A 27,457-nucleotide genomic window follows, 5' to 3' on the forward strand; every position below is an offset into this window, starting at 1 on the left:
AGAGATGGGGCACAGGCTTGACATCAGAGACCCCAGGCTATAAACAACTCCCCAATGGTCAGTTAAAGAAAAGCAGATGGAGTTGGACAAAACCTGTTCTCAGGGGGTAAAAAAGTGAACAAAGAACAAGTACCTAACATATGAAAACTGGACCATATCTAATAAATTTGGATGCAACATGGAACTACAAATCAGTGAAGAAAGAGCAAGGTGTAACACTCTGTTAGCAAGCATAAAAACGTATCCTATATTTTCAAGCGTATCCTAGAAAAACGAACACAAGAAACCATCAATGTTATATTCCTCACTTGAAGGCAATCCAGATGCTGACGACTCACTGTAACAGCATCAACCTTAGGTGAAGAGACCAACCTCAGGATCCAGAGGAGCAGTGGAAGGATAAGCGTGACACCAGGAAAACGAGTTGAAACTAAGAAGTGTGTGTGTAATAATTTCATGTGTATTATTATTAGTGATTCTTTCTCTGTATAAAGTATTCTTTTTCTTTTCTTTTTCTTTCTTTTTCTATAGTAATTACATCTGGAGTAATGGTGAAGCCAAAAATTATTGGCTTTATACCTAATGTGCATTTCCTCTTTGCCTATAAACAAGATCCTGAGCATAATAGTATTGCTGCATTAGAAAATACTCATCAAGAAAGCAACCTAGAATACCTGGTGCACTGCCAAGCAGTTGCAAAAATTTGTTGTTCTTGTGTAAATGACTGATTTCCATCCAAGTTCATACATATTAGAAATCGTTCATAGTTCTGTCTATATAGTATTTGCAGTTCTCCCAAAACTAAGTCATTGTCTTCACACTGTTTTCTTATTTTACAGGGTGCTAGAATGACATTATTTTGATTCAGTGTCTTTTTTTTATATTTTATATATGTCATATATAGACATAGTTTTATTTTTATATATATATTATATATATTATATATATATATATATACACACATATATAAACAATGTCATTCTGAACAAACATTAAACTTCATTGCAGCCCCTGCTAACCTGAGCTTATTAAAACTGACCTTCCATAACATAGTTAAACAAAATTGGTTTACATTGCTAAATAGATGTTGAAATATGCCTAGAAATGCTTGGGATTATTATTGTCAATATCACTGTCAGCCCCAAAATACTATTAAATCAGTCATTTATTGAAGAGATAGTAATGGTCTACATGCTTTTAACTAGCCTTTCAGATAAAAGAGTTGGTCTGTAGGACCAGGTTTATCTCTAAAGAAGAGACAATACATACTGTACCAAGATTATCTCAAATACTTCAAAAATAAATAAATTTGACAAGAAAGAAGAGAAGTCATTTCAGTCCCCGCAGAAGGATCCAAAGACAACCAGCTATAAAAGCTAACGTGCTCTACAGGAAAAGATTCCCTCCCATGAATACAACTTGAGACACCAAGTGCTGATAAGATGGATGTAAGGAAAGCAGGTAAAGCAAATCAGCAAGATGTAAGGAGAGAAATCACATTTGGATTTCATCCTGCTGTCAGTATATCAAGAGTGTTCATTCTTTCATTTCTTCGCCTATGTCTTTTAAAAGCACCCCATTCTCCCGAGCAGCCAAAGGATAAGAGTTGTATGAGCTAATTCGCTGATACCGTAGAGGCTGGGTGAAGGAGGAAGTGACAGTCACCAAGGGGCTCTCCAGCATGCAGGAAGGTAGCCTGAAGCACCCGTGGATTCCAAGGATGTGATAGGAACTGAGACTGAGAACTGAAACTGAAGTCTTTGAAGAAATTAAAGTTAACATCAGCGGAAAAGAAAATACACTTCTGAAGCAAAAAAAAAATCTTGTTGATGTTCCGCATTATCAGTTAAACATTTATTCAGCAGGTGGAAATATTATGGTCCTTTAAGAATATTTGCAATTCCCTCTGTATTTCAAACTCATCATGTCTTTCAATATATTCATAACTTTGCCTATCCAATATTAATTTTGATAACAGTTAAACTACACTAGGCTGCTATATCTAGAAAAATTTTTATAGGGAACTTATGAACATGCAACTCAATTGCAGTGTTTTATTATTTTGCTGTCAAATGGTCTTCATCAGGATATTACTTTCATATCTTTGTAATAGGACACCATTAACACAGCCCACTCCACATTAGAAAAACAGAATCCAGCATGGAAAAATCAGAACCAAACTGATTGCTTTACTAAGTAAACCACATTAAAAAATGCAACAAAAAAGTGGGTATATATATCCCCTAGAACAATTTAGATAACCTAATTCTACAGTTAAAAAAAAAAATTCAGGAAGGTACACATAGAGAAAAACAAGTCCCTAAAAAGAATCTTCCCTAAAATGAAATCTCAATCTTCCTGAAGTGATAGCAAATCTCCTGTCAACTTCAGTGAGAACATATGTATAATTTCTAACAATAGAAATTCATTTACAGTGCACAAGGGAGCAGCTCTGTATTTTTCTGAAAAGTTCCAAAAACTGAACTTGATCAATGTTTTACCAGCACTTTTATAATTGTGGAATTAGTCACATCCTTTCCAAAACAAACAAACAAACAAAACATATTAAAAACCTAAAACCCACACACAACTACCGTGTCCTCTAAGTGAGTGCATAAGATGGTATTCTAGTTAATTCTTCTGGTACTTCTTACACTTATCATTTCTGGAGTACTCTTTGGGGCTTCTCACTGTAAAGGAAATACTGACGGAACAAGTCTAGACAGGTTATCAGAATGGTTAGGGGGGTGGAGCACATGGCAGGATCCAAAAGAGCTGGATCCAAAGAGCTGGGTTTGTTCAACGTGAGAAAGAAGAAGGCTAGAAGGAGATTTTTACTGCTGTCATCAACTACCTAAGGACAACACACGGCCATACTCATTTTGGAGGTGCACAGTGAGGAATGAGGACATGTTGCAGGAAGAGAAACTCCAATTACAAATTTTCACAGTGAAGACGGTCAGGCTTTGGAAAATACTCCCCTGAGAAGTGACGGAAACACCATCCATGGAGATATTTAAAACTTGATTAGACGATGTCCTGAGCAACCTCATCCAACATTTAAAGTCTTATCTATTGTCACAGGGGCACCTGCTTTGAGCAAGCTCCAGACAACTTCTAGAGGGCCCCCTTCCAACTTACATTAAAACGTGAGGTTTTTTGTGTTTGTTTACTTCTACATTTACAAATATCTAGCGTTTATAGCATGCAGTCTTTCAAAGGGACATTTCGAATAAAGAACAACCAATACACTACCTCAGTTGATTAGAGCTCAATACATTTTCTATGAAATTCCAAGATTTCAACCAGTAGAACAAAAAATTCAAGCAAATTTATGTTTCACATTTCGAGTGTAAAAGTTAAAATTAAACTATTACTTTTATGCATGATAAACAACAGCAGAGACAGAATCCCCACTTTATTCAGCTTCTCACCTTGGAAGGGAGGTACTGATCTGCAGCCTTGGCAAAGCTGGAATGACTTCAACAGTACAGCCATTGGTCTTCACTCCTGGCAGATTGTCCAGGAGGCAATCACTGAAGACACCAAAAACTGAAGTGTGGTAACCTGATTTTAGGAAGAAAACAACGATATATTCTGAAATTATTTGGTGTTATGGAAGGTCTAAACATACAGAAGGCTTAGCAGTCAGATCCTGTCAGTATTTCCACTGCCCAAATCACCACCTTCTCTACAGGAGAATCTTAACAGGACATAAAATTTAAGAAGATTTTCAATCCACTAAAAAAATGATACTATTTATAAAAACACCACACTGTACAAACAACATGCATCTATGCTTTTGTACATATGACAAGTAAAACAAAAAAGAGAGTTCAGGATTTCCACTGCACTTCTTTAATTCCACCACCAAAATCCTTTACAAGAACAACATCACAAGTCATACTGTACAGACCACAATTTTACAGCAGCATGTCCACAAATCCACTGGTGTACACAAAACTTCTCACTCTTCAACATATGTTAAGAGCCCCTCACTTTCCCCAAAAAATATTAATAGGAAAGAGCCTCAAACGTATCCTGAAGTTTAAAAAATCCTAGAAACAATGAACTGTCAACTGTACTGAAAAGAAAAGATTTTCTGTGCAGTCACTGATAGGGTAAAGAAGACAAACTAGAAATTTTCCAGAAAAAAATGCGTCCAGTACTACTGAAAAACTTGTCTTTACTACATGCGCCTAGTACAGACTCGCAATATTCACATTAATACTTAAATAACACCCAAATGCAGAAATCAGCTCCTCTACTTGCAGTGCTTTTTTAGTATGTGAAACTAAAAGCCGACAACTACATCACGAATGTTTTTGAATGCTTTGATGCTATTCTGAATTTACTAAAATAATTTCTGAAGAAAAAACAAATGGAGAAGAGCATTATGAGCAGACAGAAAAGCATTTAAGAAAAACTTTATCAGAACAGAATTTTTTAAGGTTCAAAGCCCTCTTGTAGTGGTGTTAAACTTTATTAAAACGGTTCTTTTCCTGCAATTTTTTATTCCAGGAACATCTACTTTAGCTAGTGCATCAGTAATATGCTTCAGTATCACTTCTAGTTAAATCTGTCATCTTCTCATGTACCTCCTTTTCTAAGAGACTGATCTGCTAGTCTTCTACAAAAGCTCTTTAATTCTCTTTACTTACACAATTCTATTTAGGATTATTACTGAAATGATATCTGCACTGCAACAGACCACCCACATCAGCTAAACTGTTTCTACACAAGTAATTTACAAAAATTTCTCTAATCTCGCATGAACATGATTAATTGAGAAAAATGAACAGCAAGATTATCTTGTACATTCTCATGAAGAAGTTTAAGTAATTTCTCTCAGAAGAGTTTCAAATGAAAACATTAATGAAGGGGAATTTGAGTTCATTATCCTTTTCCACTCATACTGAAGATATTGTAAATATCTCTTCATTGTTGCCACTACAAACAAGTGATTATTCAGCATCGAGGTCTATGTTTTTAATGAAATCTAGTAGAGCAAATGTTTTTTTCAATATCTGGGGGGGGGGGGGGGGGGGGAAGTGTTTTACATACCGAGGATAATTCGGAGCAGCAAATATATAAAGGATACCAATTGAAACTGTGTCACAGAAACATACGCAATCCACAGAGACTTTAAAAATGCAATTGTTTTGGTAGGAAGAGAATGACTGAAGTTATTGCTTACCATTGATAGAGATCTGTCCAGTGGTCTGAGGAACACCAACAAGAGTTACCGGATAGAGACCAGATTCTGCAGGTAGAGAAAGAGCTGCGGGAAGAGATTCGAATTCTACTCCTGCTGTCAAGAGACCCTGGAAAAAGTTATATTACACAGATAAATCCACTTATCCACTTAATCCACAGATACAAACACTTATATTTTAATGCTTCATATTACATCATCAAGTTTTTAGGATTCAGTCAAATTTTTTGTAACAGCTGCTTTCGTTTTAAAGTACTAGTGACTCAAACATGCATCTAGACTTACTGCAAGACTTGTATTCAATGGTGAAGCAACTGTTTCAAGATCTCTCTGCAGTGGGATGAAATATGGATTACAAATAAAAATATACACCCAAGCATAATAAAAAGAGTAAGTGATATAATCTGCAAGGTGGTCTTTGTACCTATACTTAATTGTATCTGAGATCTTATTTATATATTTGGTTATATTTTGGACATTGCAAATCAAACATCAGTAGCAGCTATTACCCAGCTTTAATTAAAGTTCCTGACCAAGAAAAGACTTATCTACAGGGAGGAAACATCTGGAAAATTACAGATAACACACTCAGTCTAAATTTATTATCTAACTTAAATGTTTAAATTAGGAGTTGGAATAAAACATTCACTTTGCTAAGTTGACTGTCTTTCCAGCCTAGATATCTGCAGTTAGCCTGTATGATTTACTCCCTTAACGCACGTCAAGGGAAACCTCTAAGCCTCCTGAAGTTAAAACATGGGACAAAACAAGAGATGAAGCCCCAAAAAAATTATTTAACCAACTTTTAAATACAGCATTACTAGATTAATTGCTTTTCTAATCTCAGTGTATGAATTTAAGATTTTTGAACACAGTAAATACTGTTAGAAGTAATAAACTTATTGTCGTAAAACATAGGATTCTGAATTACTAGCTGCTTAAACATTTATTTTTTATGAAGATGTTATCCAGTATTATTCTCCCCCACATTTAACACAGGAAGTACAACTGGGTTAAATCTCAGTTCTATGAAAATGCTTCACAGGAACTCAGCAGCCTATCAAAAAGGTACATATTATTTTTGTAAAAGACATTTAAAAAAATTAGCAGTCTGAGCCGCAGAGAGCCACACAGAGGCTGAAGACCAAACAAAGAATTTAAGAACCGTCAGTGGTATCTGCAGCGTTACCCGCACAGTGCCAGAACACCAGTACTTGCTTTCCCTTGAAAATATCCATGACTGCCTAGCTTCTAATTCAATAGGTTTTTGAATGGTGCACCTCTAATGTTCATGTCAGGTGCAAAAGGTAGACAACTAGCACTCTCCTGCCTCTAATTCTTAATTAGGAATTACCAAAGTTGACACTCATTTGATAACAAGTACTGCAGGAAAAGAAAATGGCATCTCCTGAATTATCCAGCCAATGACTGGAACTTAACCTGTCATGTACACTAAGTCTTTAATGGCCTGATTTGCATAGGGCCTAATCACCACAAAGTTTTCTTCAAGCAATTCCTGGATACTAACTAAAATTAATCCCCAATAATCAAAAACTGAACTAAAAAATTCTTCATCATTTCTTCCCTCCTCAAAAGGCAGTGTTTCATGGAAAATTAACAGTCAGCTACAGAATGCATACATTATGTAATAAATAAAGAAAAGCTTTGCATTTAAGATTGTGAACAGGGAACAACTAGAAACACACTAGAAACTTAAGAAAGCAAGCTGAACGTTTTTGGCAGGTTCTTGAGTTCTTTTTAACTGAAGAACTGAAGTCACTAAGATTCAGGCAGTCCTTAATTTACCCAAAAGCTATAAATCCTTCATTCTAGCAATTACTTCTTTGTAGACTTTTTCCCCCAATTCCACAATTAGACTTCAGCAGTCAGGAGAAATCACAACAAATTTCAAGATTCTATCATGCTACGCTTTCATCACGCAGTATATAAGAGCACTGATGCTTTGTGATTCACAGAATCACAGAATGGCTGAGGCTGGACCCAGTATTGACCCCGGGGGACAACGCTAGCTACAGGCCTCCAAACTCCCCACTTCATCAGTGCAAACTTGATCGTTATTTTTCAAAAGGATACATGTATGCAGCTAAGAATTTAAAAGGATCTTTGTGCTCTCCTTATTTTGAAACATTGCACAGTCAGAGAACGTTTTACCAAGACACCAAAATAATTACTGCAGTAATTAGCTAATGCAAACTGACTGTGGATATGATACAACATAATTGATTGCATGTGATTCAACAAGAATCTCTCCTGAGGATTTGCCCCTTAGAAAAGGGGTGAACATTTACACTTTCTACTACTGACTTAGCTTCAGGCTTCATCATAATCACTCTGGTTTTGCTTCGACTGAACCAAATCGTAGAACATATATGAAAGGTAACCCCACACACTCCAGAACTCACTCTTTAAGACAGGTACAGAAGGCTTTGCACAATTCTCCTCCCCCCAAAGCACTGAGTTACCACTTGGCCAAACATTCAAACATATTTGAATTAGTCAGGAATCATCTCATCTAAATACTTTGATCCAGGGGCTTGTAGAGTCCTAAAAAGGATGATAAAAATTCCAATACATCGTTTAGTATCAACTATAGAAAGCTGTCAAAAGGTAGAGCTGACAGGGACCTCTCAGTATCATCCGATTTACCTCCTGGCTCTGAAGCAAAGCCAGCTCTTACATAAACCTTTCCTTACATGTTTATCTAGGGAATTTTTGAATTTCCCTCAATTGTAGTTTCTAAGAGCAAATTAGATAATTTAACACTGTGTATAAACAGCCCTCCCAGTTCAACTTTCTCCTAATATTTAAACTGAATTTGCCTTGTGCCAATTAATATACTCCCTACTACTTTTCCATTCCTACTTTGCTCCCAAAATGAATTCATATACCAAATGCATACAAAACACTAAGAAATTACAGCACAGGAGACTCATTGTGAAACCATAGTCCAGTCACTTTTCTGAAATATTGGAAGTTTCTCATTAAGATATGGTCCTGATTAGCTCAATTTTCCTCAGGTAGGGTGGCGGGAGCCGAATCAATAAAGCTTTCTCCCGTGTTCCTACTACTCTTCATTGTATTTGAAATTTCTCTTTGAATGTCAGGCTGCTCGATTCCATCAAGATAACCTCATAAAACTGGTTGCTTTCACAAATGACATCTTGTTCCTAAGTGGGTCAGGATTTAGACAAGCAGCGTTGCAGTTACACAGCTTTTTTTTTTTTTTTTAATTGTGAGAAGATGATGCATATGCCAAAGTTGTTTATGTATCTAAACCCCTTAGTTTTCAACGACAGCAAGTTCACCAAACAGTTCTAGTCTAAACTTCTCAAACAGTAACATTAAAAAACTCCGCCCCACACACAGAGCCTACTCAGTCATAATACGCACTGGGTTTAATCATATACGCAGTCCTTCAATTTGACACCTTCATCCACCATGACAAGTGTCAAGTCGGTGCCCTATCTGTCACCTTGGTGAGTTATTATCCAGCAATCCAAGGCCAACATCCTTCTGTCGTTCCTTGCAAGGGTCTAGAGCTAAAAAAGATTCTCTTCCTCTAGTAGCACTGAATTCTTCTGCAACAATCCCCAGACAGGAAACAAAAACATCTTTACCTCTCTTTAGTAAAGCGTATTTCCCCTACAAACACATGCTGAAAGGCTCGCCCCTGAGAGGGCCACGTTCTGTCTTCACCACTCTTTCCACTATTGGTGCTTTTTATAATCCCACAGAAGTCGGTAGGATAGGAAAAAAAGACACAGCAGCCTTAAGGGGATAATGTATTTGAGACTGTTCTCAGATAAGACAGGATCCAAGTAAAAGATACACCAGATTCCTTGGGTTCTGGTAGGACAAGAACCAAGATCAACAAGAGATTCAAAGCTAGCCAAGCAACAAGCAAAAATCCTACTCCATATAACCTCAGTTCATGGAACCCTTTCTGCTGCTGGGGAGGACAGCCCATTAAAGGGGGGAAGCAATTGCTCTCTAGTATAAAGAGTCATCTAGCCTCCAGCATTTGAGATACAGGTGCTAAGGCCTGAGTCAGTAAGCTGGTCCTAGAGAAACAAAAACTTTGGGCCTACAGTGATTATTAACTCAGGAGGTACTAGGCATCACAGCTCTCTTGATCAGATGAACGAGGCACAAATCTTGCTGGCCAATACGATCTCTCGTCTAAAACTCTGGAAACACTAGGCTTAAAAGGAAATTATACAGCAAGTCTTTCACACCAGCAACATATTGTAAGGGCCTGGCTCAGATGGATTCTGGAGCAGAGGATGTAGTACTTCACGTTTGCACCAAAAAAGCAAAAAAAAAGTCGTACTGTGAATGCCTCCACTCTTTAAGGGCATCAGAATTTATCTCCTTTGCCTGACCTAATGCCCTGAAATAACAAACTATCCTCTAGAATAGGTAGCACTTCCAGAATACAGCTTGCAAAAAGGCATTTTGAGTGTCCTATTTCAAAACTTAATTTCACACAGAAGGGAATTTTGCATTATCTTGCTAGCTCCATCTCTATATAATGTCTCTGGATTGAAAAAAGATGAAAGCACTTTAACCATGCTGGATTCTAGCATGTACATTTATACATCCATTTACTTCTCGCAGTAACACCAGTCTTGTGTACTTAGATAATACAGATTAGTCCTTCATCTCAGCAATCAGACATACTCCATTATCAAACTAGACTGATGAGGTGCATGGGAAGACATTCCACTGGAAGCCTTTTTAGGGTCCTGTAGAGAAAAAAAATCACCCCAAGGAGAATCATATAGCAGCATAGCCCTGAGAAACACATAAAAAGCACCCACGTGTCCCCAAATATAGGCTGCCATATGACCCAGAATTGCTGGCCAAAACCCCACAATCCAGCTACAGTTTTGATCTATGACACCTACAAGTTCTCTTGTTGCAGAGAACTGAGATATGGAATGGACCAGAGTCCAACCACAGTTCCCTGAGGGACTGAAGAGCATACGCATTAAAAACAAAGTAAAATGGACTGAGAAAAATAGAATAAGTTAATGACAATATTTGGAAAGGCAAACAGTCAAAGGTCTGGAAAGCATCTTCTTAGCCAAAGGATTGAGACAATACAAACATGTAACAGCATCTTCCACACTCCCTTACGTAAGGTTTGGGAGGGAGGCAAGTCAAGATTCAACATAAATGCAGAAAGTAATAGACAAATAGGCATCCGAGTGCTTCTGGACTGCAATCAGCCAAAATATGAATATGCTTATGGACAAGAAGGAAGGGTTATTTGCTTGAGAAGTTACTAGTAATAAAACGATTTTATAACAGTAGAGCAAAAAAAAAATTGCTAAATACAGGGTATATTGAACTATACTCCCTGAGATTATATCAAAGCGACACCCTTGGATCATGGTATACACGCACATAGCATGTTGATCATAACACAACTCATAAAGCAAATTAAGTCCTCAGTAAAATGTATTTTTCTTACATTGCACTGAAAATGTATTCTCATTCTAAGACATAATTCTTCAACAGCAAAGACAATGAAAACTGAGAGCTCTTCTACAGAGCAAATGCACTAATGCACTGGAAATGCCAAAACGTGTGCATTAAGCATAGACTGTGACTGGAATAGATATTAAACAGTCAACTGTATTATCCCATAAAGGAGAATACATCATTCACTTCTCTCATTACGTGAGTTTTACTGTTCAGTAAAACTTTTAATATCTTTATTCTTAAAAACTCAAACTCATTAAAATGGAGAGAAAAAAAAAAAAAAAAAACAAAAACAAAATAAACCTCAACTGGGCTTCAGAGTTCCAGGCATAAACTGAGATCAAGATACTCTTAAAACATAATCAACACAGGTAAGGTTTAAAATACGGTGACATAGCTAGAATGTCTGAATGACATGTTCAATATTGCTGTTTGCTAGACAGCAGAATTCAGCAATATTTGCCCAACACTGCCCTCTGGTGCTTAAAAAGTTTTAGATTAACAGGGACAATCAAATTAAAGTTGAAGTACTGTCATATCCTTTCCCTAAACATACCTGATGCACAAAAGGAGGAAGGTGTTAGATTTCTTTTCCCTAGAGTCTTGTACTTTAAATCAGTAACAATATTTTAGTAATCATAGCTCTTTTTGACGTTACAGAAAAAGTTTACCTGTATTCCAGGTTTTGGCCAGGGAAGATATGAATCACCAGCAGAAAAAAGATTTTTTATTTCCTTGTATTCTTATAAAACAATCTCAGAGTTTTAGAGTGATTATGTACGCCGCTACCACCGCCTGCCTTTCGATCTCTCAAAAATTAGGTTTAGTTTTGGAGAAGCAAAACAGCTTGTATGAAAATAGTAGCATTGGGGATGCTGTTAAAACTACACGGGTATGTAATTGCCTTTTTAGGCTTTACTTACTAATTCTGAAATGCAATCACTCTTTTTTCCAAGTAACACCGACAACTAAGTTAGTTTTCCTATTAAGCACACTTTACACAATGTTCACTAACATTCTCAAACATTTATTAAAAAAACAAACAAACAAAAAAAAGGTTTTTCCTACTATTTCTAGTAAAGTTAATTGAGGCGGACCTTAAAGAACATGAAACATGACCATGTTTATCTTCCCCTCTTTCTTTTGTGTACATTCTTGCCCAGTGGATCTTCAATTCCATTTAATGTATCAGTAAGTAAATGTTCTCTCAAGATGGCAGAAAAAGTACGAAGATGTGAACTCACTAAAGAGCAGTTCACGAAAACAAGTTGAACGACCACGCGCTAAATCATGGGACTGATTATACACAAAGATTTATCAAGTTGACAGATACAATTTTAGATGTTATTTTTAAACATCAATATTGAAAGAGCTTTTGGTAAATAATATAGTTTTGAAGTTTACAAATAGTTTAACAGCTATTCCTATACCACCATTAATCAAAATAATACACTTGTATTGCTATCAAATAAATATACATACCAAAGAGAAGGAAAACTGCAGAACAAAGAGTTTCTTTTTGAATAACGGGCTTCAATACAATAAATTACTTTACTGCCAGGTACTGTTTTGGGGTAATACTTTTTATTTTCTCAGTATTCATTTATTAAATACAGTTTATACTATTCTGTTTATATCACCGCCTTCTTAGAATCATTTTCTACAATAAGCGCAGGATGATCCGGAGGTCCCTTCCAACCTCAACCATTCTGTGATTCCGTGACTAACCAGAATATACTTCTAAACCACTCCCATAATAAAGAAAAAAGGCTTCACACAATAAATAAAAAATTCCCCTCAAATTTCTTGGGCCTGTCTTATAATATTAAGGCACATTTGTCTTTAATATAAAATTTGAAAAATAAAGAGGAAAAAAGTAGTTAAAATCTTACATGATTTAAGACACTTAGCACTGCATCTTCATGCACATTTTATTTAATCATGGATATCAGTAGATTTTACCATGATTTACAGTCTTAAACATTTTTTCCCAAGGTACAAAATAAACTGAATAGAGATTTCCCAGAATTTTTGTGTTTTTTCTGAAGGCCTGAAATCTGAAGGCCAGTCTTTCCTGGGCATAAAAAAGGCTTAGTAACAACAAGAAAGGTAGAGGCTAGCCTTTGAATACCTGAATAAATCTAAACACAAACTAATATTCCTGGAAAAATGTGGTATATGCACTTATTTCCAAATATGCATTACAGCTTCTCTGTACTTTGGTTCCAGTACCAGGACAGCAAAAATATTCTAATTCATCTAAGATAAAATAATTAGACTTATTTGCATCTCTCTCAGTATGCTGACTTAAGGTACCTGCTAAGGTTTAACTAAGGCACTCTCTCCGATGACAACTGTAGTCCTTCCTGCTTTGCTTTACCGGCCAAAATACATAGTTGCTGGATCTAATCATCTCCATATTCCCCGGATAAACATTTTTTTTTTAATCAAACAACACAATTGCACCTTCCGTTGGATTAGAGTTCTCACTATATCAAAAGAAAAACGTGATACAAAAAAAGACAGAAAAGAGACACATACAAAGAACAAGAATCTAAGTATACTCCAAAACCATGGACATGACATGCACAGCAGGGGGAGAAAACAGCAAGAACAAGGCAGATCGGCACAAAGAGCTCTGAACCAAGATAAAAAGAAAAATGCCAACTTCTGAGCGAGTACAGAGCTCACCACGTGAATGATACTGATCACTAAGTCACCTCTCCACAGTGTTAGTATCAAGTTCAAAAATCCAGTTATTTTTCCTTAAGCATACTTCAATAAAACTGCACAAGCTTGACATAAACATTTTTAATGATAGAGGGAAAAAAAAAAAAAGGAAGGGAAGGCTTTCAGTGGTGAATTACTCTGCTTAACAACTTGCGCTGTATTTCAGCATTAAGTTGCTCACCTACACAACGTCGAGCCATATCGATCAGAAAGACATATTAGGAAAAGTATCATGATAAAAGTCCGGATTGAAGCTTCCAGCATTCATTTAACTTAAAACAAGTAAGCCAATATAACAACAAACCCTAAGCCGAAAGATGACCGAATAAGACTATCGATTTCAGAAGAGTTGCACGTTGATGAATGGTGAACCACGAAAGGGGGAAACAACAAAGGAAATTTAGCAGAGGAGAATTCAACAAAGAACTGCCAGTTATTGAAAACAAGGGTGAAGGAGTGGTCATACGACAAAGGTAAGGTGCTGAGTCAGAGTTAAAGACTTTAAGTTTACGGGATAGACAAGCCAAAAGTGCCACTGAATGACATAAAAGAATGCGATCGCTATGAAAGTGACTCTGTGAGTCTACAATAACATTAAAGAAGGTGACACACCATGAAATATTAGACAACACGGAGGCATGTGGACTGCAGGTATGAGTATACATTAATAATAAACCAAAACAGTTTAAAATATTAAACGGTGCCTTGAATTATTAAAATAAAAACAAAAGATTTTATTCTTGTGATAACTCACAGAATGAAAACAATTTAGGCTGGAAGAAAACGTTGGAGGCCCTGGGGTCCAACCCACTGCTCAAAACAGGTCCAGCTTTGATGTTAGATTAGGTTGCTCATGGTCCGTTCCAGTCAAGTTTTCAATCTTTCTAAAGATGCAGACCCCACATTTTCTCTGGGCAATCTATTCCAATGTTTGACCACCCTCAAGGTTGGGAAAGAAAACCAAGTTTTCCTAATACCTAATCAGAATTGCCATTGCTGCAACTTGTTCGTTGACTCTCACTGTGCACCTCTGGGAAGAGTCGGGCTCTGTTTTCACTGCACCTTCCCATTATGTAGCTGAAGGCAGCAGTACGAATCCCTCACTAGTCCTCGCTTTTTCAGACTGCACAAATGCTGCTCTTTGAACCTCTCCTCATCAGTCAGATGCTCCAGTGCACTAACCACCCTGTTAACGCTCTGCCAGGCTCACTCCAGTACGTCAGGGTTTCTGTTATACTGGGAGCTCAAAAGTGGGCACAGTACTAAAGATGTGCTGTTACAGCTGCCAAAGTGAGGGGAATCATTACTTTCCTCAACCTGCTGGCTACATTCTTGGTAAATGCAGACAAATCAAGCAAAAATCAAACTAATTTGTACCAATGAGATGACATAAATGCACAGCCGAGTTTCTCAAGGCACTCTATTTATAGAGCACTGGCTAAAGAATCGTTAACCGTTTCAATTATTTGTACCTAGTTTGCATGCGTTACAGAATCACAGAATGGTTGAGGTTGGAAGGGACCTCTGGAGATCATCTCGTCCAACCTCCCTGCTCAAGCACGGTCACCTAGAGCATATTGCCCAGGATCACATCCAGGCGGGTTTTGAATATCTCCAGGGAAGGAGACTCCACTACCTCTCTGGGCAACCTGTGCCAGTGCTCTGTCACCCTCACAGTGAAGAAGTTTTTTCTCAGGTTCAGATGGAATATTTTTGATTCTTCCTCTTATGCTTACCAATCAAACTGAAATAGAGTATTACTTCAAAGACAGAGCCTTATGACACCAACAAGAAAAAGAAGTACACGTGCTGCTACAACTAATTTGCTCAGTTTCCAGATGGAGCATGCATCCATGTAAATAACTGTATTTGCAGTTCTTAACTGTATGCAAGCCTTCATTCAATTCCTCATTAAGAAATTCTAGGGGTAAGCTAGCCAATGCCAATTTCTTAAATATATAATTACAAGATTAGTTACACAGTACAATTTAGACTATAAATAAAAATTTGTTTAAATAAATTAATTCCTTTAGAGTGTTGCCTTTGAGATACAACTGTAGAATTAATTTTTCTAGTCGTTCTTAACAATTTGGGATATTTCCTTGAGTGTCAGATAAAACGCTACTAAAGCGATCAGAGTGGTAACTCCCAAAAGTGAATTTTATTATGCTATAAACACAACCTCTGGGTGTGTTTGCTCCCAGTGGAAAAATATTTTATTATATATAGCATATGAGTCAGTTAGTTATTTATCAAACTGTTTGACTAGCTACAGCAATAGATCTATCAATAAATAATCAAAAATACTGAGCAAATATATATACCCCTATTCAGTTAGCCGAACAGAACGATGGGCTCTAAAATACATGATTTATTTTTAAAAGTAATATTAAATATTGAGAAAAGGGTAAAATTATTAAACACTAGATTAGGAGTGAGTGGATATGCAATTGGATTGGCAATTAGGAGATTTCTAACCATTAAACAGATCACAATTTTAAGAAGTACCTCCAGTAGGTATAAAGAGGACAAAAACAAACTAGTTTGTTTCAGGATACAATTCAAGCTGTCCACAAAGAATATCATACAGTTGCCTGAAGGAGCAGAAGCCTTGGGCTTGACCAAGAGATTCCCTTCTAACCTCTCATTCCTGCCTGGTATTTTAGTCATTTTTTCTCCCTCCTGATCACTGTACATTATTGTATTTCCAGTAACATAATCTTTGGGAACAGCAGATCCATGAGCTGAAGTTTCCATTAAAAAGCACAGTTTCTTAGAAGTAATTAAAATTAATTCCTAGTTTTTAAAAAAGGTAGACAAAATCCGGATTTAAATAGCTGTGACGAATGCAGATTTCTAAACTGCATTAGGAAGAATACTCTAACCATTACGTTTCAGGATACGGTTATTACTTGAAAATCAGTACATTTAAGTTACTCAGCATGAGTTCTAGTCAATGCTCAGAGAGGTACAGAGCTGATTTAGGAGTGTGTAACAGTAAAGCTGAGTGGCAAAGATTTTCATTTCAATATCTCAACACCACCACAAAATATAAGGAGAAAATTGGCACTACTGCATTGTTAAACTGAGGTTATACTGGCTTAAGCAATTTTTAAACTATGTGATATATAGAAAGCCACATTTGAAAGTTTAACTTAGAAAAGGATTGAGAAATTTTTCAGAACAATAAAAAGGGAAAATTTAGAAAGATACATACCATGTTTTCTACTCGGAGCTCAAAAGGCATAGGGTTGTACACCATCAGCTGAACTTCACACACATCTCCCTGGACCCACTGGAAGTCTATACCAAATGATTATATAAAAAAGTAGCATCAGGTGAGCTGCCAGACTGCTATATTATCTTTATGTTCTAAATTAAGATCCCTGAATAACCTCCACAACCCAAGTCCCGACTCAGGCGCATTGAGGGACACAAGCTATAAATCACAGGCGGAGCGATGGGTTAAAGGACTGGAAGAGTTCATTAATACGGCTGCAGTGTTCCCAAGCCCCAATGTGCCAACATTACATTGGCAAAATTAACTCAGGCATCAATTCAAAGTAGTACTCAAGCACGTCCTTAATGCTAAACACTTAAAAGCTTACATGCTTGGATTTCGGTACAGACCACACATCATCTTGTATAATCAAGACTCGGATGAAAAGCAATCATCAGATACGGAGTGAACAATACAGGGAAGAGGAAATTAACAGTTAATGGAAATATATCTTCATACATATTTAGCTGATAGTCATTTAGAATGTTCTTTCATTTACTTCTCGAGGAGAAAAAGTCTGCTCACCAGCAAGATGCTACCTTAGTTTCCTATTTATTTTCTGTGAGAAACAGCAAGTGCGGGGAATGCTGGGGAAGATGACACTAAGATGTGTATCTACACATATTTATTTTTCTGAGATTCACAAAATGGAGACTTAACCAATAAAGCAAACTATTAGGTAACCTCTGAAAACACTTAGGAAAGACACATGACCAGAGCAGAGATCAGAAAATACGCTGTACTTACAATTTATATCTCATTACAATTGTTCAGTGACAGAGGTTAAGCTTTAAAGACACTTAACCCTGCTAAGTTTAAATCTTTGTTTTTTTTAATTTTAGGAGGTAAGAAATTTAAGGAAATGAGGTCAACAGCAGAGATGCAATTTCTGAGGAACTATTCACTGCAGAAAGATTATTTTACATGAGCATTTCATAAGCTTTTCAGTCCAGAAGCTACTGTCTACCTTCCAAATTCCTCATAGCTAACCACATCCACTATAGCATTCAGGCTTTAAACTGAATGTCATAATATTCTCCACACCAGCTGAGGACCTGCAGTCCTAATAAACAAAAGACGGTTTAACAATGGTTGTTAAATAGATTCACTAAAACATGATCATCATCTAATCTATAACATACATGGATTAACTTTTAACTAATTTACTCAATAATCTTAATAAACTGTTAAGACTTTTTTAGAAGGATATTAGAAGTGTCCTGTATAAACAACAATTATTAAGACTGTAATTTAGAATTAAAACCGTCCGTACTCTAATTACACATTCACAATCGTTTACTATGTGGTTCCAATTTTGCAAGCAATATTAGAGAGCTCAGGGGAGATGTTCTTAATGTGAATGTTTAACTCCAATGGAAGTGGAATTTAAAAATAAAAAAAAATATTCTGAGATATGAACAGGTTATAATCCTATGAAACCGGGAAATGAAAACTGATTAAAACAAAATGATCAAAAGTGCAATTGTATAGGATGTTTTGTTGAATTTCATCTCTATGCTTGCTTATTATCATCCAAAAAGTTGTCTGCATTTTCTGCTTCCGAAAGAATCAGTTATTCCTCTAAAAAGCTATCGCACAGAGCTTCAAAGATATTTAAGCACTGAACCCCCATTATAGCTAACTGTTTCAACGGAGATAGGCACTTCAGTGATTGCGAACTATAGTAATGTCCAGATTAGGAGGACCACTATACAATCAGCATGTCCGTTTTTGAAAATTCATCCAATAGACAAATATACAACTACATACAAAAAGAAAAGCGAGTTACCAGAAGAACGCGCCGGAGACTCATTGCTTCATCATTCTAAGTTTTCCTCTAAACTAAGGACGCACAAACTTCTCCCACTAAGAAAGGATTCTAGGCTGCTTTCCTCATTTTTGCACTTTTGACCCCTTCCTCTGTGCAGAATACCTCCCTACAAAACTACTAAAATTTATTTGTAGACACAAATTATATGCATTGTGCGTTATCATTCCCCCAGTAAAATGGGACTACTCCTCACCACCGTCAAAGAGACACCCTCGCTTCAAGAGGGCTCAACAGTTGACTCTGGTTTCCTTTCCAGAAGGTCTATCTATCCTGTATAACAGACACCAGGGCGATGTTAAAGAATTGCTTCCCTAGGGGGAAAAGCTTTTGAATAGGAAGATAAAATTGGGTTATGCAGTCCTAGGCAAACAGCTGTATTTATATAAGCTGTAATATAACTATGACAGATTAGTTGCAAGATTTTCTAATGGAACTATATTATACATTCTTGCTGCTTTAGACTATCAGCTTTTTATAACACAAATCACTTTAACTATGTCAAAAAACAGTGGGCTTATTTCTCATAACTAGCTTGATATTAAAGCAATTTAACCAGAATATAATAATCCAATTTATTGTTTCAAATCAGAAAAGCTTATCCATTTGAAAACTTAAAAGCTGAAAGCATTTTCCTAAGACTTTTTCTAAAGGGCTTTGTTTGCCTTTTGTTGTCAGCAATACTCGATCTCCCTTGCTGCAACAATGATTCATCCGAAATACGGCTTATTATAGATACAAAATGCACCAGGTAATAAGCCAAGTTTATCTGCAAACTCTTCAGTGAACTACCAGTCGTTTAGAAGAGCCAAAAAATACATACTACTATCCACAATGGAAAAAGGCAGATTATTTGTTGGCTTGTTTATTTTTTTAAATCTATCCAACGTTTTGATTAGTTTGAAAGTATGTTAAATTCCTCAGCTTCTTGCAGCGGAAATACCTGTTTTTGTTCTGCATGTTCTTTTGTTTGCGAGAGCTGGAACTGAACATTAGAGGCTATTTTGAAAGTGAATACATGCTGTTTATATGGCAAAAACTAACACTTTGCATGATCACAAGCAGTTCAAACATCTCCTTGGCCTAAATAAATCCTAATAGGAGAAACTGCCCTGTATAATACAAACCTCCTATGGCGCACACAGAACATAACAAAATCTTAATCTGAAGTTTCCAGAAACACAGGTTCCCTTTTGTATCCACCAAGGAACGTGAATACTACATAAAACAACTATTTGACAAGATTAGCAATAACGTTTTACTTTAATAAAAAACTATGACTGGGTACACTTAAGAGATTAAATGTTAAAAATTTAATAATGAACTGAGTTTTTTTTAAGAAATTAATAAGACAAATGGGAACCATTTTCCAAAGGAATACCATTTCTTTAAAGAAAAAGCACTTTAAGCTGTTCTCACACAAAGACATTTTTAATTTCTTATCCTTTCTTAGCCATCTTGTGAAATCAAAAAAAAAAAAAAAAAGTACTGCAGCAAAGCAGCACTAAATCATGCCCAGCCAGCCTGCCAAACAATAATCCCTTTCTGCGTTTTTCATAATCCATATGTTTCAACAACTCACTGAAAACACACATCATCATAAAACAAATTGGAAGTTGTGCATGTTTTTCTCAAGGCGGAGATTATCCTCTTAAACCTAATCATGGGTCCACCTCAAAGGCAGTTAAATCCAACAGCTAACTTAGCACGCAGTGTGGAAAAAGACTGAAGCCCTGTGCATTACAGAGCAATCACAGAGCCAGACTCCAATGACAGGCTCTGCAAGCCAAATACAATCCGGACAAACAAGCCAAATCGTTGCTACACTACTAGAGCTAATTCAGTTTTAAAAATAGAGGAGCACGGACTGTGGGAAGGGGAAGAGAGCAGCAAGAAGAAAAAAAGAAGCCCTAGAGAACAACATAGCTCACAAATACACTACAAGGAAGAAGAGAAAGGGAAGAGGCGGGAATCAGAAAACGCTCTCCCTCTCTCTCACATGCGTTCGCACTTGGAAGGGGGACAAGAAATGAAATTCAGGTCCTGAGGAGCACACGCTCCTGTCCCATTCGCAAGCTTCTGCTAACTTATTCCTGCAGTACCCACTGGAAGAATTAGTTGGAACATTAGTGATGTTGATCTGTGTTTGATTACGATTCAAAGCATGATATAGAAAATCTAAGAAACCTTGATGATATTTCAAAGCACTGTTTTTTCTACTCTTTCCTCCCACCAGTGGCTACACAGAACTAAAAACCAACAGTAAGGGAATGAGCCAAATTAACATAAACACTCTTCCGCAAATTTCTATATTCAAGGTTTTACAATCAATTCTATTCCACAGCCACGCAAGTCCTTTTGTGCTGACATTAATGATTATGTTAAGAAAATATCATGCATTTGATACGCACAAAAGCAACAGGTAAGACTACCCATATTTGTAACTTAATCCAGGTTTGGAAACAAGCCTTTTAGTCTATTTCCAGTAGGCACGATTACTGGACTTAAGTGCTTTAACAAATTAAACAATCTTCTAAAAGAAAATTACTATAGTATCCTAAACATTGCTTGTAGGCTTTTGGGATTTTTGCTCAACTGTCTTTGAGACAGCTAATGATTCTGAGTTTAAGGTAAATCACTAGGTACGTTTTTTTTTCCATGTAAGAGATAGCAAGTTGACAACCAATTTTAAAAACCCAGTGATCTAACCTAATTTATTAGCCAAAGAGAGAAACTTTTTCTATGGGTGATGAACTACCACAATCCAGTTTCCTATGTTTTTGCATCCTTTGCCCCTGAAGCTGCAGCTCATTCATCCTAACTTCTTCATGTCCACGGTAATAGCCCCATCAGAAAAGAGAAAAACGAAACACGGCATCCAGCTCAGGCACTAGCTCATGACAAGTGGCCAAGCTGGCTGCTGCCAAACAGAACGTGCAAGAACAAAGTTTTGCCTTCTTTCTTTTTGTCTGAGAAAGAAACACCACTAGTTTATCTCCTCTGAAAAAGAGTTCATCCTCCTTTTGAATTCGGCTGAAAACCTCCCATGGGTTCAAAAGTCACTTGAGATACCAAAGCTCTGCTTCTTCACAATGTCAGGCAAGCTGATTAATTCAAATACAAGAAAGCAATATTCAGTTTCAGTTTGACTGAGAAAACATTTTACAACTTAGCAAAAAGACTGAAAATACTGTAAAATATTCTTACCTATTTTCTTATTTCGTTCTTCACCACGACTGTGCACAATAATTGGAGAATATATGAAGGGGCTTTTGGTTGACATATTCTGACCAAGCAAACTTTTCATTTTGTGAGGTCGGAGGCTGGTGGGGAGATTCAAGAGCTTCACAGATCTGTTAAGTAGAAATATTTTTAGATGAGTATGCTAAAAATGATGCTGATAAATACTGAAGGAAGCTCTGGTACTGATTACAATACTGGAAAGGAAAAATATAAAATAAACACTATGGAGAAAAAGAAAATAACAGCAATCCAAGGAAACTAAAGAAAAATTTTCAGAAAGGTATAAGGAAACAAATACCAAAGAAAAAATACAAATTAAACTTCTTTAGAAACCATCAAGCACAAAACAAATAAGATCAGTGATTTGAAACCCAGCTTTTAGCTCCCAAGTGCGAATTAAATGATGGTTACCCCATAACTCTAGTGCAGAAAGTGACTGAATATTTAACTTAAGTCCAAACTAGAAGACAGACAAAATGTCATTGGTCAACGTAATACAACAAAAAGTTCTCCAAGGTGAATACAGTAGATTTGAAAACGGTTAAAACGCACAGCATGAATCCTTCCTTCCTGCTTCCGGAAGGAAGGAAATATCATAGCAATATGATATTGCTATTCTGGTCTTGCTGAAAGACCAGAAAGCAAGACAAACAAGACAAGAAAAGGATGATCTATTAGGCTACATCCTTATTAGGCCAAAATCCCTATGCTACCATGCAAGGAAACCGCCGGTGCGCCAGTGCTGATAGGAAATTGGAGACTAAACAAACAAAATAAGAGCAAGCAGTGGACATTTAACCAGCGGATATTTAATAACAATAGTAGCACTATAAAAGCCTGGAAGATTCCTAATTATTTAGAGACAGAAAGGAGTCAGGAAAGGAAAAATAAAAGGTGAACAGATGTACGATTATCATAGTATCACAGCTTTTTTGCCACCTTCCATTAAGCATAAAGTACTCATACATTTATTAAAAAATGACAAGAGACAAGAAACTTCCTTTTATAGTCACTCAAACATTATATTGCTATCTTTTCATAAATTTGTTTTCAAGAAAAAAATATTTCTTACAGAATAAAAGTACAAGTTTTGCTAATTGCTAGAGACATCAGCACACAGAGAGACAAGAGTGAAAAACATTGTTCAAAAAACTTTTCCAGCAGTAACCTTTCAAATGATATTTAATGATATAACAGGCATGTACCAAGGCATTAATTATCACAGAGTCTAGGAGACTTTTGAAAGCAGTTAAGAAGCCAGGTACCAGAAACCTAGAAAACCACAGTTTGTTCCTGGGCAAATTCCCTTCTTTCCCCCCTTTCTCAAATCCATCTACTACAGTAAGAGTTATCTCATTGGAATTCTTTGACAATGCCATAGTAAGCCAGAGGCTATAAATGTTACAGTACATGATTAAGTTTTTGTGTTTTATGAAGTTCTTCAGATACTTACGACAACAGCATTAGAGTACTAAGAAAGAAACCTGTCTTTCTCAATTGTAAAGGTCATAGAAACACAAATTAAGATCAAGTGCCTTGATTTTAAAATGCAGATAAGTAGCTCTTTCACATGTTAAAGTAATTTTGCACCATTTATAGGATGTAATTGAAGTCCTTCACTTACCAAAGTCACAGAAATATACTTATTTTCAAAACAGCAAATCATTAATAAGAAGGTGAAAACAATTTAAGTCCTGGGAAATAACCAATGAACTCAGCACAACGAAGAACAGTTATAGCCACCAAACAAATCAGTATCCCACTAATAAAAGGTACATACATATAAGAGAGCAATTTGTTTTAAAAATTACCCAAATCATTCAAGATAATGTGCTACTGCTGAAAAATAATGAAGCTGTAAGAGTAATAATACAAAGACAAGTTATTTCAGTGATATAAAACACTTTAATAAGAAGTTATTAGAGAACATTAGAAGTATTTTAGAACGAGAAATAAATCATATCCATACATTATCTGCTGGCAACACTTAGCGTCAGCACTACAGTCTAATGTGAAAATACTGACAATGAGTTTGAGGAATAAAGAGAAACTATGACAGATTCCTGAATATTTCACATGTTAAAATGAATGCGCTAACTCTTCTGATAGGATTTGGAGACAAATTAGAATGCAATTTAGAGCACAACGTGTAAATGATACTCATTTGAGGAAACTAACATTAAACTAGATCAACTGTTAATAAAGGAGCATTTCACATATAGAAGTGCTTTGACTCATCCATCATTATTATATAAATACTGTTTGAATTACAAAAGTAACCTCTTTAATCTTAATGCACGCCTGTGGAGGGAATATTCTTCAACCACATATACAGTAATTTTTAAAATTCCTTTTAATGAAACACTTGCATAAATTAAGCCTTTTACCTCCGGTCCTAGCCCTTCTGAATTCAAACAAGCAACTATTAGGAATTGCCAAATAATTTCACTAGCTGCTGAGAAGACCAAAATCCTTTATTTGAAAAGCACTGTGTTAATTAAGAACAACCTTATTACAGCGGAAATAAAAATCAAAAAAGCACTACACCTAAATAAACAGATGAAAGAAAAACTGGAGCAATTACAGTAAATGTAAAGTGGTAAGAAAAACGTGTAAGGACAACAAAAAAATCATCAGTGGTGAAAAGGAAGAAAAATCTTTCTTCTTTTAAGTATGTTCATAACAAAAGGAGTTTTAACATGGCTAACGTATTAAATGGTAGTGCATCAGCTGATACAGAAAGAAAAAAAGAAAAAATTCTTTTATTATGTATTTGAGAAAATACTAGGTGATGATTTCATAGTCTGTTATAATGAAATATTTTCCAATTCAACAAAATCAAACTTTAATTCTTTTGATGAAGCTTCAAAAGATTCATGAAGGCGTTTTCCAGATTGCGCCACAGTATTTGAAACGACCAAAAAAAAGCCCAGTAAAGTTCCAAAGGCTAAACCAAAATAAATAAAAATGTGATAATATTTAAAGTAAGCCAATAATAAGACCAGTTATTTAGTTAAAAGACATGGCAGAAGAAAAAGTTATGAGGCAGACTATATGGAATATCAGGAACAAACATATAAATAAAGGACATTTATACATTAAACGCTAGTTGACATAAGTAATGGAATATAAAGACTTTTCCAAGTTAACCTGTTTTACTGCTTTTATAAGTTTCTCTAAGGCATTTCAGGAAGACATTTGAATGCTTGACACACTATTTTGATCAAGAAGCTTACATACAAAACTAGCACCACATATTAAATGGATTAAAAACTAGTAAACCATAAAATGCCAACAACTAACAGAAGTGATCAGTGAACGTGTATGTTTCTAAAGTGATCTAGCAGGTATTGATTTGTAAACTTATGTTATTCAGCACTGACCAAAACCACATTTCTACACATTTACAACTTATGTCCCCCAAATTAGCATGACTTAGCTGAAAGAGCGCTGCAGCAAGACTCCTGGCAGTAACTCCAGCCAGCTGGACAGCTCTACACTACACTAGTGCTGCTGGGCAGAGGTAGCTGCAGGCTTCATATTTAGAGGCAACTAAATGTTTGCTCAGGCTCTTAATTGTTACCAGTATGGTTTCTATAGAAATTCTGAAACACAGGAAGAGCGGAGGGAGAGCACAAAGAGCAATTCTTAACTGTCGAATAAACGTTTTCAAGTTATTTTCAGTTCTCCAAGCACGGCCAGGTCAGTGAAACCTGACAACATAAATAGGAAGCATCTGGATGGTGAGCAATTTCTTAAACCACAGCCAGGAAGGACAAGTAAGTATAACGTATATAATACGCCTGTCCCCTTCTCTCAGCACACAATACGCTCCAAGTAAGCGAGGCAGAGTCTTCCCACTGAAGACTGGCAATCTGTTGCCCAGGTGTTGACTGGACTTTGCATGCATGATTTCTATAGCAAAGGATTTTGATCAGTTTCCCATATCTTCCAGGCTTGAATTCAGCGTCTCCTCAATATTGAGATGGAGAAGAACAAGAAAGTATTACGGAATACATCCAATACAATCTACCTCCTTCATGCTTTAAAAGTTAAGCAAAAAGCTAAACCTGAGACTAAGTCAAGATTTAACATTTCACTGCTAAACACAATGCTGCTTTTAGCCCAAGCTAAGGGGTGGATTCATAAAGAAACTTCAGTGCTGTGGTTCCTACAACTATTTTTGACTACCAAAACAGTCATATACTGCATACAGTCAGATTAAGGAAGGTGGGTTTGTTTTTACATTCTATAATACTAGGATTATTCCTAGAACAGAGAACTGCAAGAGAAAGTAAGAGGCTGACAGCATCCTTGTTCTCAAAAGAAACTATTTTGCATAAATAAGTTACTCTTGGAAGCTATTGCTCTAATTTCTCTATAATCAATTAACTCAAGTATGAGAAAGGATTATATAAATTTTCTTAACTAATTTAATTTTTTGGAACACTATTTCTTTTCTACTTTTAAAAAAAATGAGGATACAATTTTCTTTAAGTTAGGATTTCTAAAAACCACTTCAGAGAAAATTTTCAGAAGAAATATATGCCTCGTATTTCAGAATGTATTTCTCAGGGAACTCATCGCACATGCAGACACAGGTATCTGAACTCATCCCCTGGCATCTTTCAGGTCAATGGAAAACTACTCAATACAATCCATGGATTTCCAGTGATTCAGCTCATCATAAAGCAGGTATCTAAACTGGGTCAGGAAAAAAATGTGCCTACCTGTGTGTCTGGACTGTAAAGGAGACAGATGACTAGCTTAGCTCTGCGCATTCACTTTTAGTGAATCTATAACATCCTTGAGGTAGGCTGATAATAAATTAGTCAAATAATTTTCCCATTGGGATGCAGCACCTTACATAATGCTGCAGTACATGTATAGCATGTAGGGGTGCATCTAGATTAGCAACTGGTGCAGCACAAGGGGAAGGACCAGGCTTTGATTTGGTGCTACCAGTTATGGTTTTTGGACTACGTCCACACATATGTTTTCCAGCAATGAAGCTGATGCTAGCCCCTACTCACTGCATCCCTGAACAGGCAACACAAAGCAGATTTCTGCACAGCCATCTCACATCGCCTTGTCATTGCTCTCCGAATCCTGCACACTGCTGGAAGACCTCAGAGAAGATGTGTTTTCCCCCCTCAAGTACACCTTAAAAGTAGGGTCACCCACGCGGTGAGCCAGTGCACAGCTTCATACGTTCTTCCGCCAGGAGACAAACCACTGCTTTCAGGACACGTCTGGTGCGTCTGATCCCACACAACCAAACCACAAGTACAGGCTCAGGACAATTTTGCTCTAAAAAGAGCACTTCCCCCACACTACAGCACTAATGTGAACATACCTGTGGTGCTAAATACATTAGTTGGAGTCTTTCTTCAATAAATTTAACAAATAGAATGAAAAGGTTACAGAATACATAGTAAAACTAGTTATACCGTGGAACATGGCCATAGAGTATAACAAATATTCATTTTCATTTTAGAGACTGAAAGTAATCTGAAGATAAAAAATAGCTTTCACTCTTTTTATAGAGTTTAAATATCTCTTTTGTGATACCAAACTCTTGCTTCATGAAGCATTCAATGACATCCCATGAGAACCCAAATCTCTAAGAACTTTTTTCAATAACTTTTAGCAT

General features: G+C 36.4%; 1 protein-coding gene across 4 annotated transcripts in view; it reads right to left on the reverse strand.

The window, feature by feature from the left end:
• Window positions 1-27,457, reverse strand: part of TRAPPC9 (trafficking protein particle complex subunit 9) — a 483,858-nt gene that overhangs the window by 400,553 nt on the left and 55,848 nt on the right. For all 4 annotated transcript variants that reach the window (XM_068933393.1, XM_068933395.1, XM_068933394.1 and 1 more), the window contains 4 exons: window positions 21,769-21,914; window positions 16,671-16,756; window positions 5,198-5,324; window positions 3,435-3,567 (listed from right to left, as the gene is read on the reverse strand). In XM_068933393.1, coding sequence (XP_068789494.1) covers window positions 3,435-3,567; window positions 5,198-5,324; window positions 16,671-16,756; window positions 21,769-21,914 — 492 coding nt within the window. The remainder of the gene's footprint in view (window positions 1-3,434; window positions 3,568-5,197; window positions 5,325-16,670; window positions 16,757-21,768; window positions 21,915-27,457) is intronic.

This window comes from Struthio camelus, chromosome 2, assembly GCF_040807025.1.
Source record: "Struthio camelus isolate bStrCam1 chromosome 2, bStrCam1.hap1, whole genome shotgun sequence".
NCBI lineage: Eukaryota > Metazoa > Chordata > Aves > Struthioniformes > Struthionidae > Struthio > Struthio camelus.